The sequence below is a fragment of the Manihot esculenta genome, chromosome 2 (assembly GCF_001659605.2).
Source record: "Manihot esculenta cultivar AM560-2 chromosome 2, M.esculenta_v8, whole genome shotgun sequence".
Taxonomy (NCBI): domain Eukaryota; kingdom Viridiplantae; phylum Streptophyta; class Magnoliopsida; order Malpighiales; family Euphorbiaceae; genus Manihot; species Manihot esculenta.
Window position 1 is genome coordinate 16,239,979 of NC_035162.2, and position 17,549 is coordinate 16,257,527.

General features: G+C 33.1%; 1 protein-coding gene across 1 annotated transcript; it reads left to right on the plus strand.

Annotated features, from left to right (window-relative positions):
• The first annotated feature begins 1,242 nt into the window (after window positions 1–1,242).
• Window positions 1,243–17,512, plus strand: LOC110609110 (phosphatidylinositol-3-phosphatase SAC1). The gene is given in 17 exon segments (XM_021748457.2): window positions 1,243–1,500; window positions 2,630–2,834; window positions 2,916–3,081; window positions 4,587–4,809; window positions 5,412–5,488; window positions 6,635–6,822; window positions 6,946–7,043; window positions 9,190–9,323; window positions 9,427–9,561; window positions 14,045–14,429; window positions 14,528–14,649; window positions 14,860–14,967; window positions 15,103–15,312; window positions 16,127–16,318; window positions 16,752–16,863; window positions 17,076–17,237; window positions 17,239–17,512. Coding segments are annotated over 17 exon segments (2,796 nt in total). The 5' UTR covers window positions 1,243–1,362; the 3' UTR covers window positions 17,380–17,512.
• The last annotated feature ends 37 nt before the right edge of the window (window positions 17,513–17,549 follow it).

Sequence of the window (17,549 nt, forward strand, 5' to 3'; positions counted from 1 at the left end):
CTTTTGAAATAATAAAATCTTAAATATGATAGTCTGTTTGCTAACACACAATCCAGACCACGTTCAAGCAGCCTGACAGATCAAGACTTATTACTCAACAAAAAGTGATGCAACTCATTTGATTTGATGTATCAGTAGAGAACAGTTCCATCTGCACTTATAATCCTGTTAAAACGTGCACCGTGTACTGTAATAGTGTAGCGATTATTTAATTCCTTTTAGTATAACTAAGTTATTTATGCCATATTGTAATTTTTTTCAAATTCAATTTAATATATTAGTTACAATTACAACAAAAAATTAAAATAATTTTATTATACAAAATTATAAATTTGCATAAACATTCGGATTATTTGGTTTAAAAGTATAATTTTATTTTTCAAGCTCAAAAAACATTATTTTGTGAAAGGTACTTTTCACATTTTTTTTGTTATAAATTATATTTAAAAAAAAATTTAACTGAGTTTTAAGATTTTTATAGAGTTAAGGTTGAGAGATTAAAAAAAAGTATTATTTTATTTTTTATTGAAAAATTTATTTAATTGTTTTAAAGTTTTATTAATCTAATTTTAGATTAATTTTTAATAATAAAGTTTTACCTTTCATTTATAGGAAAATAAATTAAATGAAATCTCCTACAAGTTTTCAATGTATTTTTAAATGAAAGTTTTTGAAGTTAAAAAATTAAATTATTTAATTTTAAAAAATTATTAAAAATATAAATTAAAGTGAATACTTCATAATTTTAAATATAAATTATAATACGAAAAAATTTATTAATTAGTGATTTTAAAAAATATATTAAAATATTTTTAATATTTTAAAACATTTGTTAATTAATTTCTCCGTTAATTTTGATTATTAAATATTACAATAAAATCTAAAATACTTTTAATATAAAAACACGAATTAATAATTTTTTTATATATTTAAGAAATCAATTAATAAATTTTTTAAAATTATAAAAATTAAATAATAAAGTATTTAATAAAAATGTAATTAATAAATTTTTTAAAATCTGAAAAATATTTTAATATATTTTTTAAAATTAATAATCAAGTTAATAAAATTTTTCAAGGGATAAATAGTAATTTTTTTAAAAAATTAATGTAATGGATAAGGAATTAAAGAACAACAACGGAAAATAAGACGAAAAAGGAAATCTGCAAACTCGGGGTGGATGCGTGGCTGACTCGGACTAGCTTGTGATCGAAGCCTATATAATGCACAAAATTCCTCAAACGCCCCTGTAACCATTTTCATTTCCAATCCCATTCCGATATACAATTTTCCTAAAATACAGACAAGACGAAAACCATGGCTATTTAGCAAAAATCCGAAATAACTGTCAGCAAAAATTCCATGGCAAAATCCGAGAATCCCAAATCCAATCTCGCTCCTTACGGCAATTCATCTGCCAAAGTCCACCCGTCGAACGACCCCGAAATTGATCCTAATTCCTATTCGCTCGAGAAATTTAGGCTCTATGAGACCAGACAGGTGAGCCAATCATATTATTTTGATTTATTTCACTTGCTTCTGGATTCACAAGTCTATGTTTGGTTGATCAGAAAGTGATTTAAAACAGAAAAAGAGTTCGTTTCTTTTTCCCTTAAAGTAGGATATGTCAAAAGTTCATCCATTTAGTTGATACTAATTGAATTTGGAATTTTTTGTTTTCTTGCTGTGGAATTCTTGGAAAGCGAGCTGGAGAAAAGGAACGCTTGAACTTTAGTTTCTTTTTGATTTTATGTTTCAAGAATGTGGTTTAAAATTAAATGCCTTAGACTTGCTTATTTAGTGAGTTTTCTCTTCACATGATTCGTCGCATATATTTTAATCTTTAGATTGTTGATTAACTGAAAGCAAGAATCGGAATTATTGCCGAGTGGATGATCTGTTTGATGTTGTGAAACTGCGGGAAAATATAGGTAGATGAAAGAACAATTGAACGTTAAACGAAAGACTATGGCCAAATTTCTTGGCTCTAGTTGGGTTTGATACAATTCACTTAGATGATGTGTGATAAAGCTGAACTGAGAACTTAAATCAATTATTTTTATATTCAAAGCTTAAGATAGGAAATGGAGTTGACAAGTTTTGAAAGTTTAAAACTGATTAATAAATTACGGTTTAGTTCTATTGCATAATAAAATTATCATAACTGAATTTGAAAAACAATGTTTGCATTGGTTAAGGTATGGTTATGGCAATAATGGTAATATTAGTAATACTTGCTGTTGGTAGTGATGATAATTACTATTTATTTTTGCGGTTGCTAGGAAGAAAAGAACAAGTTTTTAGCCAAAAGAATATAATTTTTTTACTTAACATGCTAATTGAATTTTTTTTCTTCTAAATATTAGGTGAATATGAAATCAAATGCTCTTAAATGCTAAACAACTATTTGTTAAACCACATTTCAAAATTAGGAGTTGAAAATTTTAGTGAAATACTTAAATAGGTTATCAAATAGCAACTTTGTTTGAGCAAGTATTAAATTTCCGAAAGCCAAAGCAACATAAAGCTATCTAACGTTCCAATTTCTTTTAAATGTATTTTTGGGGAAAATGATTTTAGCTAATATAGGTAAGTTGAATTAAAGGTTACTCTTTGTTTGCTTGAGCAGAGATTTTATCTAGTTGGTAGTGATCGGAACAAGAGGTTCTTTCGGGTATTGAAGATTGATCGCTCGGAGCCTTCTGATCTCAATATCAGTGAAGACCCAGTAGTTTATTCACCGCAAGAAATCAAGTGCTTGCTTCAGAGAATTGCTGAAGGCAATCGTTCCACTGGGGGACTAAACTTTGTGGCAAAGGTTTATGGAATTGCTGGTTAGTATCTTTAGTATATATATTTTTTTCATAGATGATTTTCTTAATGATGTCAATGCACATTAATTTTGGTGTTTTCAGGTTGCATTAAGTTCATGGAGTCCTATTATTTGATTCTGGTTACAAGGCGTCGGCAAATAGGATGTATATGTGGTCATGCAATATATAGTATAGATGAAAGCCAACTGATTACAATTCCGCATGCATCCATTCAAACTGATGCAGCACATTCTAAAACTGAGATTAGGTACTCCTTTTACTGGCCTGTCATTGATTGGCATCTCTCTTTCCCCCCATCCCCTCTCCTCCCCTCTCTTTGCTTTCTGCATGCATTTGTGTATGAAAGATACAGAGAGCTTTTATTATTTCATGGAAAAATTGGTTGCATGGTTTGTAGCAATGTCAAAGTGCAATGAGCAAGAAGTAGTTTTGTTATAATTTAACACCTTTGATGTGCTTTAGGCCATTGTCCATATTATATTATGTTTATGCTCCATGTTATATTATCTCTATGCTTGTTTCTGTCTATACTTGTTTCCTTTATAGTATGAGAACATAGTTGCAGCATCCTCTCTCCTCACCCAAAAATTCAACTTCTCCCATGGAATGGAAATGAATCCATGTTTCATATTTATACTTTTCAACATATATGAGGAAAAACAATGCCGAAAAGAGGGAGGAAATGGACGAGGGTAATCAACTTACAAATTGATACTAAAATCGACTGTGGGATATTGCTGGTTTCAGAATTTAGTATCCCTGTCGGATCTGTTCTATGGAAAATTGCTAAATGGCCAGTATTGTCATGGTTACGGCCATAAATTTACTCAACCATTTTGTTTCTCATTGTTATTCCTCATTCAGGGATTCTTTATGACCTGTCTTAAAAGCCTTAATCTCTATACATGGAAAAATGATCTTTTTTTTTTCTTTTGTGAACTTCTGGTCCAGTTTGTTATTACTATTTTGCCATTTTTACATGCAAAAGTTATACCTTTGTAGCATGTTAATATGTGCTCATATGCATCAAAGTTTGGTGGTGGTGTTATTCAAAAAATCTTCCTTTTTCATTTTGTGGTCTTTTCAGCATCTTGCTTTTTGGGCTGATTAAAACTTCAAAGATGAGTTGGGATGAGGGGGAAGACCACATATTTGAAACCATCCACATCTTTTTTGTTGTCAAGACACTGTCGGCATCTGCACCTGTCAAAATGGTCTTTTTGCTTTGTCTGTCTAATAATAGGAATCCAATTTTTCATGGTTGGGTTTAGCCAGGGAATTTTGACAACTTGATGGCAGACTGTTCAAGTTCTTGCCGGAGCATGCTATTCTGGTATTGATATATCTCCTCATCCATCTGCTTGTTTGAGGATAGTTCATATTCACGTCATTAATTTCCAGAATTGGCCTCAGCATTGTTGCTTCAGAAATTGCCTAGCCATCTCAATTGGAATCTCTATAACCTGATTTGCCATGGACATATTATTGACCATTTCAATGACTGAATAATGAGGAAAATGAAGCCATTTGGATTCAATATTTTTTTTAAGTGAGGCCTAATGAACTTCATAATTATTGGGGTATGAATTATCAATGTTGGATATGACTTATTGTTTTTTTTTTTATCCATTTTTCTTTTACTCTTTGAAGAATTCTGCCTATTGTTAGTTTTTTTCATGATTTACGTATATGATACACTCCTTATCCAACATGCATTGTCTAGTAAGTTTTTTTTTCTATGGTCAAATGCAGATACAAAAAGCTCCTATCCAGTGTGGATTTGACCAAAGATTTCTTCTTCAGTTATACATATCCTATAATGCAAAGCTTGCAAAAAAATGTGCTGTCAGTGGATAGAGATAGGATGCCATATGATAACATGTTTGTGTGGAATGAGTATCTGACAAAAGCCATTCGGTCGAGATGTGGCAATACTATTTGGACAATAGCATTAGTCCATGGGCATTTTAAGCAGGTGTTTTTTTTTTTTTTTGCTTATATATCTATTTTCTATTATTTTAATAAGTTTGTAAATAATCATGTAATAATGCAAGTTTTTTTCTCTTAAAATGTTTGCAAACAATGAAATGCATTCCTAAATTTAGTTAACCACCATGTCCACTTTATTTTATTCTAATATCTAAAGTGTTGCAATACTCCTACATCTTTAAGTGATACCATGTGGTTACAAGATGTTGAATGTGCTTCTTATGATACCATGGCATATGATTTGGGATTATTCTAAAAGCATATGAAACTTCTTGGAATGTGCTTTCTATAACTTGTTGCATAACTGTTAAAATTTGTACTTAAACCGAAATAATGTTGGCAACTTAGTAGATTTTATATCCTGTGTTGGTAATCTCTTATGTATTTTCACACTCTGTATGGGATTTTTTTATTTTTTTCTATTTAATATTTTATGGAAATAACATTTTTTTTGGATCTAGTAACTGTGTCATATGACAAAAAACTTATAACACATGATTGCTTGATATTAGTCTTTACATTCACTATATTTGAGCAAAATGTATATTTTAGTATATCAACCATCACTATTGGATTGCATGATGGCAGATTAGGCTATCAATCTTTGGGAGGGACTTCAGTGTTTCTCTGGTTTCTAGACGCTCTCGACATTTTGCTGGAACCCGGTATATTCTGGCTTCAGCTTATTATTATTTGTCTGTTAGCATTTTGTTGCGTCTTCCAGCTTTCTTTTTGATGACTAATTTAGATGTGTTTATGTCATTTCTTAGACACAGGTGCTTGCTTACTCTTAGGTCTTGCTTTTTGGATTTCTGTAAGACTTTTACTGTTTACAGTATTACCACATGCACTTTCTGCACTACTACTTTAGACTTTATGTTGACATTGAGCTACCATATGTGAAGCTACAAAGTGGCTTTTGTAATAGTGTCTAGTTTTCCTTAAGTTCATGATTGCTATTCCTTCTCCATGGGTTCTAGCTATCTGATTGTGAGATTAGTTTGTGGCCTTTCACTTTTTAGCATATGTCAAAGAGTGTGATGAATTCTGGCCTTGTACAAGTTTCAAGTTGAAGTCTAAATTTGATCTTTCAATGCTTTCAGTATTGCAGTTTCCTTTGTGAATAAACATATAAGATTTAGGCTGATTTTAGATCATATACTTCCAATCTTGTACACCAGCATATTTTTGGATAAACATACATATATATTGTAGAGAAAAAAAGGAAGGGAGGGGGGATGGTGAAAGTGTATTTTGTGAGATAAATGGTTCATAAGATTGCCCGTGAGCTGTGGTGGAAATGCATAATTACTTCTAGTATTGGCATTCAAATTTACTAATATGTTTTTGCTATGGTCAGTTTAGTAAACTAGGTGTGATTGTGGAGCGTGAAGACAACAAACACCACATAATTGAACATGACACCTGCAGATGCCATTATGTTCTAGCATGTGCTACTCAATTGCTTTGTTTATGATTGTAAGAAGTTCCAGAATACCAGTAGTCCTCATTCTGGAAAGTGAACTTGATTGCAACCTAAACTGAATATAGGAGTATAGTTCACACACGTCAATTATTCATTAGAACTATGAAGTATGAACCAAAGTGATTAGTTCAGTGATCAATGATCGCCAAACAAACCAACCTATCGTTGTTATTATTTAAATTTTTTATTGTTTCTCTTGTTGGGGGAAAATGTGAAAAAAGGAAATGGATAAATGATTGATTTTCACAAAAAAGCAAATATGGAAGAATTTGCATTTTTTATCTGAATAGGAACTTTTGTAATGCGGCTTATTAATTTGCTGCAGATACTTGAAAAGGGGAGTGAATGATTGGGGAAGGGTTGCAAATGAGGTTGAGACTGAGCAAATTGTTCTTGATGAAGAAGCTGGATCATGCAAGGGCAGAATGAGTTCTGTTGTGCAGATGCGTGGATCAATTCCCCTTTTCTGGTCACAAGAAGCTTCAAGATTTAGTCCTAAACCTGATATAATCCGTAAGGACAAGTGCGATTTGATACATTTCAATATTTTATCTTTTAGTTTCATAGTTATGTGCAATATGATGTATAGCGTCACAAAACTACATCTTCTAACACTTATTTCCTATTCTACACCAGTGCAAAGGTATGATCCTACCTACCAGGCGACCAAGTTGCATTTTGAGGACCTGGCAAAGAGATATGGAAATCCAATAATTGTGCTCAACTTAATTAAGGTTCTTTCTGAATTCATTCTTGATATCCATCTGGCCATATAAAGATTAATGTTAAATAAGTTATTGGAGTAGCCATGCATTGTCTTACATATTTCCATTGAGCAATTCTTTCATTTGACTTTATTCACCAGGTACATTGTGTATTGCATTTTCAATTTTTTGTTAAAATAATCAAGCAAGTGCAAATCAAAATTGTTTGTTGCTGTCCCATATTTAAATATTTTGATAGCTTTACTGTCATTCTCTATAGAACTTCCAAGTGATCGAACTTATGTACCATATTGTTGCTAAGTGACTTGGCAATAAAATACATAAATAACGACTAATCATTTTCTTATGTTTTATGTCATTGAGAATGAGAAACAACTTATGATTACACTAATTCAGCTTTATTATATTGGTACAAGTGGTCGGGTTGAGCAAACCTTGGTTATAACTGGAAAATTAAACTGAATTGATTTAATTCCGCTTTTCGGTTCGGTTTCAGTTATTATTATTATTATTATTTTTTAATTTGGTCAGTTTGGTGTTTTCAGTTAAAAAAGAAAACTAAATGAACACTGAATTTTATTGATTCACATAAATGTGATGTTTTCTTTGCATGTAATGTGTATATATCTGTGACCATATGTATGCTCAAACCCTAAGCCTATTTTTCTGATGCTGCTGCTCTCTTCCCTTCCTCTCAATTTAGCAGCTTCTCCGTTGCTCCACTAGATTCGCGCCTCCAATCAGAACCTCAGTGTCTTTTGACTCTTGACTACCAATCTTCGACCTTGACTCCATCCATTAGTCTTAGATGGTTAGATCCCTTTCCTTTGGTGTTCTTTATCTGCATGTAGTCTGCATTTGCCACTATGTGTGATCTTTCTTCTTTCTTCCTTCTTTCTCTCTGTTGTTCAATCTCCAGTCACTGCCTTGGCAATTTGATGTGGTTTTTTGCATGTTCAACCACGATCTCGCTCTTGTTGTGTGCTTGTGACATGCAACCTCATCTGTGATTTTTAACATGATGCCTCTGTTGCGTTGTGAACTTAAATCTCGGTAGTCGGCATCTCACCATCTCATCTTGTTGGTCGCTAGCTCTGTTGTTTGTTTTGTGTTTATCTATGTGCCGTGTGTTTGTATTCAATTTCTGTGATGCTGAGATTGAATTTGATATTGCCAATTGCAATTTTGGATTGATTGAATTTGATATTTAATATTGGATTGCTAATTGCAATTTTGGGTCTAATGTTGGACTGAATGCTGGTACTACTGCATATTTTGGTATGGGATTGACCAGGTTTAATGCGTTCTAAAACCAAATAACCGAAATGAACTGAAAACAATTTCAGTTCAGTTCATCTAATACTTCAGTTCGGTTTGGTCTACAAATATTAGTGATCAGGTTTTTTGTTTTTTTTTTTCGGTTTGGTTAGGTTCGGTGTGGAAAGGAATTGGTTGATTGCACACCCCTGCATGTAGGTCTTGTTAATATTTTGTCTCCAAGAAGATTCCTAACACAGTGTTCTTTGAAGTGTTTGTGGAAGATGTTTTCTGCATTTTCAAGTCTCTAGGGCACAGAAACTAACTGAATTTTACACTTATACAAACTCACAAAAGGAGTAAAGCTGTAAAAATAAACAAAAAAATAGAGGTACTGGAAACTGGTATATTTCTGTTCTAGCATATTAAAATCAAGCATTCCAACACAAGGTCCTCAGAGTTCTGGACCTTCTCATGATTTGCTTTATTTAAGGCTGACTGTGCTCCAAATGTGAAAATGAATCTTGTTGATTTTCAATGTCGTAAACAATTAAACAAATACTAGAACTAATTAATTTTGTAAACAGTTACTTTCTCAAAAGTCCTAGTCCCAGATGAACCATATGTTTGTTTGCCCCTTCTCTATTTCATTACTTCCTTGCACGAACTTTTATCTGTGTGCTTGTATCAGTAATTCGGTATTGATAACCATTTCTCAATTTGATTTTAGAAGGCAAATTATGAACTATGTTCAGCTTTCACTCTGGCCAAGATTCATTGATGTATAAAATTGTCAAATTTATTTTGGCCTATTATTTAATTCTTCATTATCAGTATGCTTATGCCCTGGGTTTTTCTATGTTCAAAAGTTCTTTTTTTTTTATATGCTAATATGCAGACTGTTGAAAAAAGACCTCGAGAAATGATGCTAAGGCGTGAGTTTGCTAATGCGGTTGGTTATCTAAATACAATTCTTTCAGAGGAAAACCATCTAAAGTTTATCCATTGGGATTTTCACAAGTTTGCAAAGAGGTAAAAGATGCATTGAATTCTCCCTCAACTTGTTTTCTTTTTTCCTTTCTTAACTAATTATAATGTTGAGCTTATTGCTTTTTTCTCCTTATTGTTTCCAAAGCAAGTCTGCCAATGTTTTGGCTGTTTTGGGTGCTGTGGCAAGTGAAGCACTTGATTTGACAGGTTTTTACTATAGTGGTAAACCTAGCGTTGTGAAGAAGAGAATCAACCAACTTAACCGAACAAGCACTGGAAGGTACTGCACTTCTCTTTTTGAATTTATCAATATTCACTCATTCATACATTTGCATTGGTCTTGTGATTTCGAAATTTTCCACAATTTTTCTTCCTGCTTTATGTTTTTCTTGTATGTATGAAGTGTATAGATTGATCAGAAATGCTGAATCGTCCATTTATTCCTTGTTATCTCTCCTTGCGAATTTTATTAAACCTTGAAAAAGTGAATTAGGAAAAAAATTTTCTGCAGAAGTGTAATTTATGGTGTTCTATGATACTATCAGTTCTCCTGGATGTTAATATTTCATAATATTATGTGTTTGCTTTTTTGCTTTATTCGTTCATTAATATCAACAAGTAATGATCAGCTTCATCAGTTAGATGTGATATAAGGTGAAACCTTAGGTTGACATTGAATAGTTTGAAATTAGATTGTTTACTTTGTAATGGTCCTATTGTGATGCTGTTGTAGTTTGTCAGTCTGTTGAACTGCCACTTTCTGGTATTTGACATAAATGAAGATCAAATAGATGAATACTGGATGCTATTATATGTTCAAAGATTTCTTTAAGGGAATTGATAGACTACTTAGGCTATGTAGATGGTTTCTAAGAGCTTTTCCAAGATCGATTAGGTGATTGGCTTTGCGTTAGAGAGTCCCTGGTTGCCTTGAGAAAAGGCATATATGCCTCTGGTGACAAGCCCATAATACAAGTTAAAAAACAATGAGGCTGGATCCTACAAGCACAAGTTAACCTATAATCCAGATCGCTTTTGTAAATTTAAATTGTGGACTGTGTGGTTGGAGCAACAGACACATAAACAAGTACATTAGTGACTTTCTAACTCCTTGAGGTTACCATAAAACCATACTTCCTCCATTCTATAAATATAGGCTTGCTTTTTCCTTTCCATCTGCAAATTATATGCCACTTCCTTTTTTGAGATGGTAACTTGTTTATTGGCTTCCTAATATGCATCTATTTTAATATACAATGAAAAAATAAAATTTATTAGTCCTAATATTTATTATTAGAGAAATATGAGTGGAGTATATATTAAGAAAGACAATGTAAAATTGGTTACTTGATGTCTTGAACTATATTAATTACATTTTCTGAATCCATGTGAAAATAATTATAGGTCTATTTTTCTAGGATGGACTCCGAATATATGAATTATTGTTAAGAAATAAACTTGCAAGAGAGGAAGTGAAGACAATGTAATAATACAAAGTAGGGATAAGAAAATCTGAATGTATCTATCATGGGCAGATGCAAAATCTAAGTAGCCGTATAATTATTGTAATTAATAAAAATTAATAGTTGCACTTTTATCGAATAATAATAATTATTATTAATACATTTTTGTTTAAATAATATATCTGTTAAGTTTAGACAATAAAGAAAAAAACTGGACAAAAAAGGCCCATACTAAATTCAAATCAATAGACCCCATTTACTCCACCTGGAACCTGATATTTGGTATAAAGATATTATCAATGTTGAGAAAGGCAACGAGAGGCTCTAGACAAGGTGGGATGCCTCTCCCTTGGCTCACTTGGGCTTGGGCATGGCACCCTCCTTTGAGGAGAGTGCCTTGGAGGGGAAGTCCAGAGTGCACACCAGATGACAGGCACCTGAGGCACTGCCATGTAAGCACGTTTTATTTTATTTTGTTTTATATTTAAGTTTTAAGGCTTTAAAACAAAGTCCTGGAGTTTGTTTTATCACTTTCAAGGCCACACCTAAAGAAGCTCCCAACAGCCGCTTATGCTCTCGTATCAGCTGGTATATCTCTCTCTCCTCTCTCTCGTGTGAAACAAAAGGGTAAAAGCTCGTTTGATTCTGATTTCCAGTACAAATATGAATCGTGAAAGCATGCTATCGATCCTTTAGACTTTCGGAATTTGAAATTAGAGGTGTCACAAAAGTTATCGTAGGGATAATTGGCTTGTGCCAGCCAAGCCTTCACAGTGATGTTTTGCTTTTTTATCCTTCGATGTCGGCTCTTCCTATCATTGTGAAATAGAATTCACTGAGTATTGAATTGTTCTCCCACCAATAGCGAACATGGTTTGGGTTTAGGCCATCGTGAGACAGGTTAATTTTACTCTAGTGATGACCACATCGCTCTTCTTCCCTTGACTGCTGCCGCACCTCCAGCCAACAATATCTTTCATCTTTTCTTTTCCCCTCCTCTCTTTTCTCTTTCTCCTCTTTTCTCCACTTTTTCTCATATTCCATTCTCTTCTATCCTTACCTTAAAAAGGTGGCAGCAACTCCTTTTCTGCAATTTCAGTGAATTTATTTATGTATTTTTGTTGTTTTATAGCTTATAATTGTATAACTTAAGAAATTATTGTTTTCTTTCTTATTTATTTTAGATGGGTGTTCTATTGCTTTTAATCATAGTTGTTAAATCGAGAATCGAAATCTTCATTTCTTGAATTGAGAATCTAGAATCAAATCAAATTGTAAGATTCTCCAACACTTCCAAAAATCAATTAAAAATAATATATATTCTAAAAATAAGTAAAAAAAATATCATGACATATTTTGATAAATATAGAAGTACCATTTATCTAATTAGAAATATTCTTATAATAGAATAATGTGCAAGTATTATGTTATACATATACTAAAACTCTTATTTAAATTTAATCAAATAATTAAACAATAAAAAAGATAGTAGATTAGAATATTATAAATATAAATTATCATAACTTGACAACTATAATTAGTTAAGTAAATTAACTAAAAAGAAAAAGACAAAAGAAGGAGAGGAAAAAGAATGGTTGGTGGAAGAAAAATAGTTGAAGAAATGTTTTATATACACTTTCTATAGCAAAAATGAATAAGATCTTAAATTTTAAAAATATAAGATCTACCAAACTCTTTATCAATAATTAATTGAATCGGGTCAAAATTTGGTCAATTCATATTGATTCACTTTATTTAGCATCAATTTTTTTGATTGTCATAATTTATGTACCAATAGATTTGAATTGCTAGGATGTAGAATCAAATGAGAATAGTAAGGTTCAAATCAAGAATTGTAAGATTCAGGTACATTCAAGATTCACCCATAGGTTCGAATCGTTTTGTTGGAAAGTAGACTTGAATCCTAAGATTCTAACAACAGTGCTTTTAATTTTACAATTTCAGAAATTATAATTTTTTTTATTTAATTTAGATGGGTTTTCTATACTTGTATTATTGCTCTTTAAAGTTTCATGTTGCTAAAAGTGTCTCTCTCTATATATAAAATTATAAATATAAAAAATTTTGGCTTTGGTGCCTTATTTCAGAGAGGCAGTCTTGCCTTTTGCCTCTTGCCTCTTGCCTCTTGCCCCTTGCCTTTTGCCTTTTGCCTTTTGCCTCTTGCCTAAGGTGATAGGGTAGCTTTTCTCCTTAAGGTCGCCTCTCACCTTAATAGCGCTAGATATTATAATATGTGACAAGATGGAAGAAGTTTAGAGGCTTTATTTTTAACTTCTTAAAATATTCTAAATTGATATTCACACTTTATAATATTTAATTATTACTATTTTGTTCATTTCTAGTATCTAGAATATCTTTCTGGCATAATGGTGTCTCAATCTCAATTCCATATGTTTATTATCATTATTTTTATTTTGATTATTTATATTGTTCTATGGTCAACGTTTCAGTGTTACAATATCCCCCCAACCCTTAACATGCGTCTGCCCATGGTATCTATTTGGATGGGGGAGCGGCTGCATGTTTCTAAACAGATGCCTAAATAATTAGCAGTCATTTTTTGCATAATAAATTTGGTAGTCATTTTCCAAATTCTGTACAACTCATCCCAGTTCTTAATGCTTCAGTTGAACTGAAGGCTGAAGCATTTATTTGTTTAGCTTTTGGTGGTGAAGTGGGTAATCATCCTGTGACAAGTAGTTATGCTTCTCAAATTAGTTGGTAAATTCACATTATTTTTTCCATGGAACAATGATAACCACTGATTAGTTCTCAAAATTCCACATAAGCACTGTTTTTAGAGATTTCTGGGAAGCTTCCATCTTTTTCATGATCCTTTCATATTTGACTAGCATCGAACTGGATGATTGATTGTACATAATTACTGTAAAGATGGATTTTGTACCACATGATTTTGTTTTTCTCATATTTGGTTAGAAAGCTGCTATGATAGGCCTGATAACAGTTCTTTTTTTTTTTTTTTGGCAAAGTAATAACAATTTATTGACTAATAAATATGGGGATGGCTCCTCCTCTCTTTCATCCTGAATTGGTCTATTTTGAAAACTTTGTGCCAGTGTGATGCAGTTTTCTTTTTGTAGAAGTATGAAGCTGGGTCGCATCTTTCATAAAAAGTTGTGTTTTTTTTTTAACCGTATTTTCCCATTCTTCTAGTTCAAAATAAATGACTGACAGAAAGTTGATGATATATATATATAATATTATTTTTAAGGCTGATTTATTGTGGTGTTCATCATCTGTCTTATGCATTCATTATAGGGATGCTTCTCTCAGAGATCTGAGAGCCGGTTCGGGGGACCTTGCAAGGATTGGAAGTGGCAATGAGAACCTAAGTTCTACAATAAACCGAGACAGGGAGAATGATTCTAGTCAATCAAACCAACAAGATAAGGTCGGTGGTGAAGCACCACGCTTTCAAAGTGGAGTTCTACGCACCAACTGCATTGACTGCTTGGATCGTACAAATGTTGCCCAGTATGCATATGGCCTAGCAGCTTTAGGGCGTCAACTCCATGCAATGGGTATGACAGACATACCCAAAGTCGATCCTGACAGTACCATTGCTGCAGCCCTGATGGATATGTATCAGAGCATGGGGGATGCTCTTGCCCATCAATATGGCGGCTCTGCTGCTCACAATACTGTATGCTTTCTCATGTAACTCAAGTATTTTTACTTCATCACCGAGTTTTCACGTAGGTTTTTAGCATCATCACTCTAATGCTTGATTTGTTGTTTCAGGTCTTTCCAGAGAGGCAGGGAAAGTGGAAAGCTACAACTCAATCTAGAGAATTTCTTAAATCAATCAAGCGTTACTACAACAATGCCTATACTGATGGTGAAAAGCAAGATGCAATAAATTTGTAATTGTTCTTCCCCTATCATACTTTCTGCTTGATTTTATGGCATGATATGCATGGGAATAAGTTGAAATTCACACCATAATCATAGTTGTTTCTTTTAAAATTTTAGATATCCAATGGCCAAATACCAGTGCCAAAATTCGTCCTTGTTAGATGAATGTTTTCTAATTTATATGTTCTCAAACTATCAACTTCATGCTGTTTTACCAGATTTTTGGGTTACTTCCGACCACAGGATGGGAAACCTGCTCTTTGGGAGTTGGATACAGATTATTATCTTCATGTAGGGATTAAAGATGATCTTGATCCTGAGATGAGGTAAAACTTTTTTTCTTCCACTCATCATATTTTGGGCTTCTCTCGATTTTGGTTAAACGTATGGTTAAATGTTTCTATTTTGTCTGCTTATAATTTTAGTTTGGCTGATTATTGTTATTTTTTACTTTTCCCCAGCATTCCAACCAGTGCCAAGCTGGAAGGAGGTGGAATGATTCTTGCCCCTGTACCAGCTTGCAGGGAAGATTTCTCGCGCATGAAGTTGACATCATTTGATAAATTGATCCCGAGGACATGTGGTGCCATAAAGAATGTAAGGCTTTGTTGTGAGCCTGATCAAAGGCCAGGTGGAGGTGTGGGAACTTCTGGTGTTGCACCTGATGCCGCGTAATATTTCCTCCTAAACTAGTTTTGGTTTCCTGATTTTTGTGAACTCTCCTCTGAATGTACTTCCTGTGCATACGCAGTTGCTAACTTGCTACTGTTTTCAATTCCTTCCTTTAGCATTCTGTTCTTGATATACCTCCCAGTTAGCTGTCTTGTTATTCATTTTGTTTGATTATATTTTGCGAGTTAAATATAGGGTACATATCAAGAGTCTTTATTGTTGTTGTTGGTTGTTTTCTCTTTTAGTTGTTTGGTCTAAAATGTAAAGATAGCAAGCATTCTCAAACTTTGTCGGTGGGCTTTCCTTTTCTGGATGTCTTGAAATGCAATAATGATTTTGAAATATATATGAAATGAAGGTACCTCACAATTTTTGACATTTCGACCTAGCTTAGGGAAAGAAATATGTCATCAATTACTCTTTCAGGTTTTCATCCTTGAAGACATTTACGCTTGTGTTAGATTCTATTTGGATTTCGTAGCTACATCTTATATTAGGCTATTTAATCGTTCAATGCCTTCATGTTATCGTATACCTGTTGGCATATATATATTGTTGGCAAATTTATTTAAATTTAAGAACAAAACTTTGCAAATTAAATTTTCTTTTTTTCTTTTTTCAGTAACTTGGCTTCTGGTCACCATTTGCTTCATCGTAGTGTTATAATTTTTTAACATAAGCACTGGTCTTTGCCTGTGCAAAATATGTACTCAATTGCCAATAAGAGCCATTATAATTTTTTAACATAAGCACTGGTCTTTGCCTGTGCAAAATATGTACTCAATTGCCAATAAGAGCCATTAAATTTTGCAGTGAAATACAGCTGAAAAGCCCAAATTGGCTTTTTGGCCAGAGGAAGTATGAAGAAAGTGGTTCTGCCCCCAAGGCTGGTCAACAAGAAGCTGAAAACGGAGGATCTCATAAAGATATTAGAGTTGATGGTTACTATGACTTGGATTTGCTTTCTTCTGTTGGTGACATGAATGAACAGGATATCTTCCAAAGGTATTTTTCTTGATAGTATCTTCCAACTTTCAGGCACATGTCCTTGCTCCTGATTTGTCTCCAGGAATGGTCTACATGCAAGTTGGCTTCCCATGAGCCAACAGATGACTATTTTATTGTTTGTGATCCAGAAGCCTGAGCCTGAAGCAGAGACAGCATATTTTGCTCACTTGAGCTTGTTATAAGTTGTCGATTTCAGATATAAGCTGTTCTTCCACCATCATAATTTTGTGAATTTTGTATGTACATGTAGGCATATAGTTTGTGTGTGCTTGTTTAACATTTGCAATTTATTTGTCAAGTGCGGCTTTTCTGTTTTGCTATTCCCCCCACCACAACCCCAGCAGGGACCTCCTTTTTTGTTTCAGTTTTTTGTTTTGGATAATCTGAAAATGGCAACAAAATCTAAGTTGTGTTTTCTTTTCCCCTGAAGGTACCTCGCAATGACCTCAGTTGATGAAACCAGTGGTTGGTATGGCGGTACATTACTTGGAGATCAAAATGAAGACAGCGAGATTTACAAACATTATGCCGAATTATGTCAGGTAACGTTAGTCTTAACCCCTTTATTAAACTAAAGTTAATAGATAAGGCAGTTACATCTCTTGCACCATATGAGGTGTATCTTGTAGTAATTGACAATTCTTTTCTTTAAAGTTGGTTTTTTGGAATCTAACTTTTGACATCTGATGATACAATCAATATCTTTTTCTTTTCCCTAGTGTATTGCACATACTGTAACCATTTGAGTCAACAGGGCCCAGCAATGGAACCCTTCCAGCATGATCTGGACAGGGAAGAGCACTACGCCGACATTGTTCGAATGAACATGATAGATGTCATAGATGATGCCACCGTTGAAGCAGAGATGGAAGCGGCGCTCAAGGAGTACCATCAAATTGGTGCTGATCTTGGGATTAATACCAATATCTTGCAAATCCTTGCCTGAAGTTCCGGTGATTCAATGTGGGTCTCAAAAATGTCTTGTTTTGGGTATGTATTTGGTGAACCCTTTACTCATTGTTTGTGAAGTATGTAATTGTAAGGCACAGAAACTTTAGTGATTCAGTTACACGCCTTTGTCGTTATTAATCCACACTGCTTACTCCACTTCTATATAGTAATTAGTAACAGACTAATTACTGACAAGCTAATTTATTACCATATTTGGAATGGATTGATTCTTTATTATTATTATTATTATTATTAGAAACTATTTTCAATGTAAACA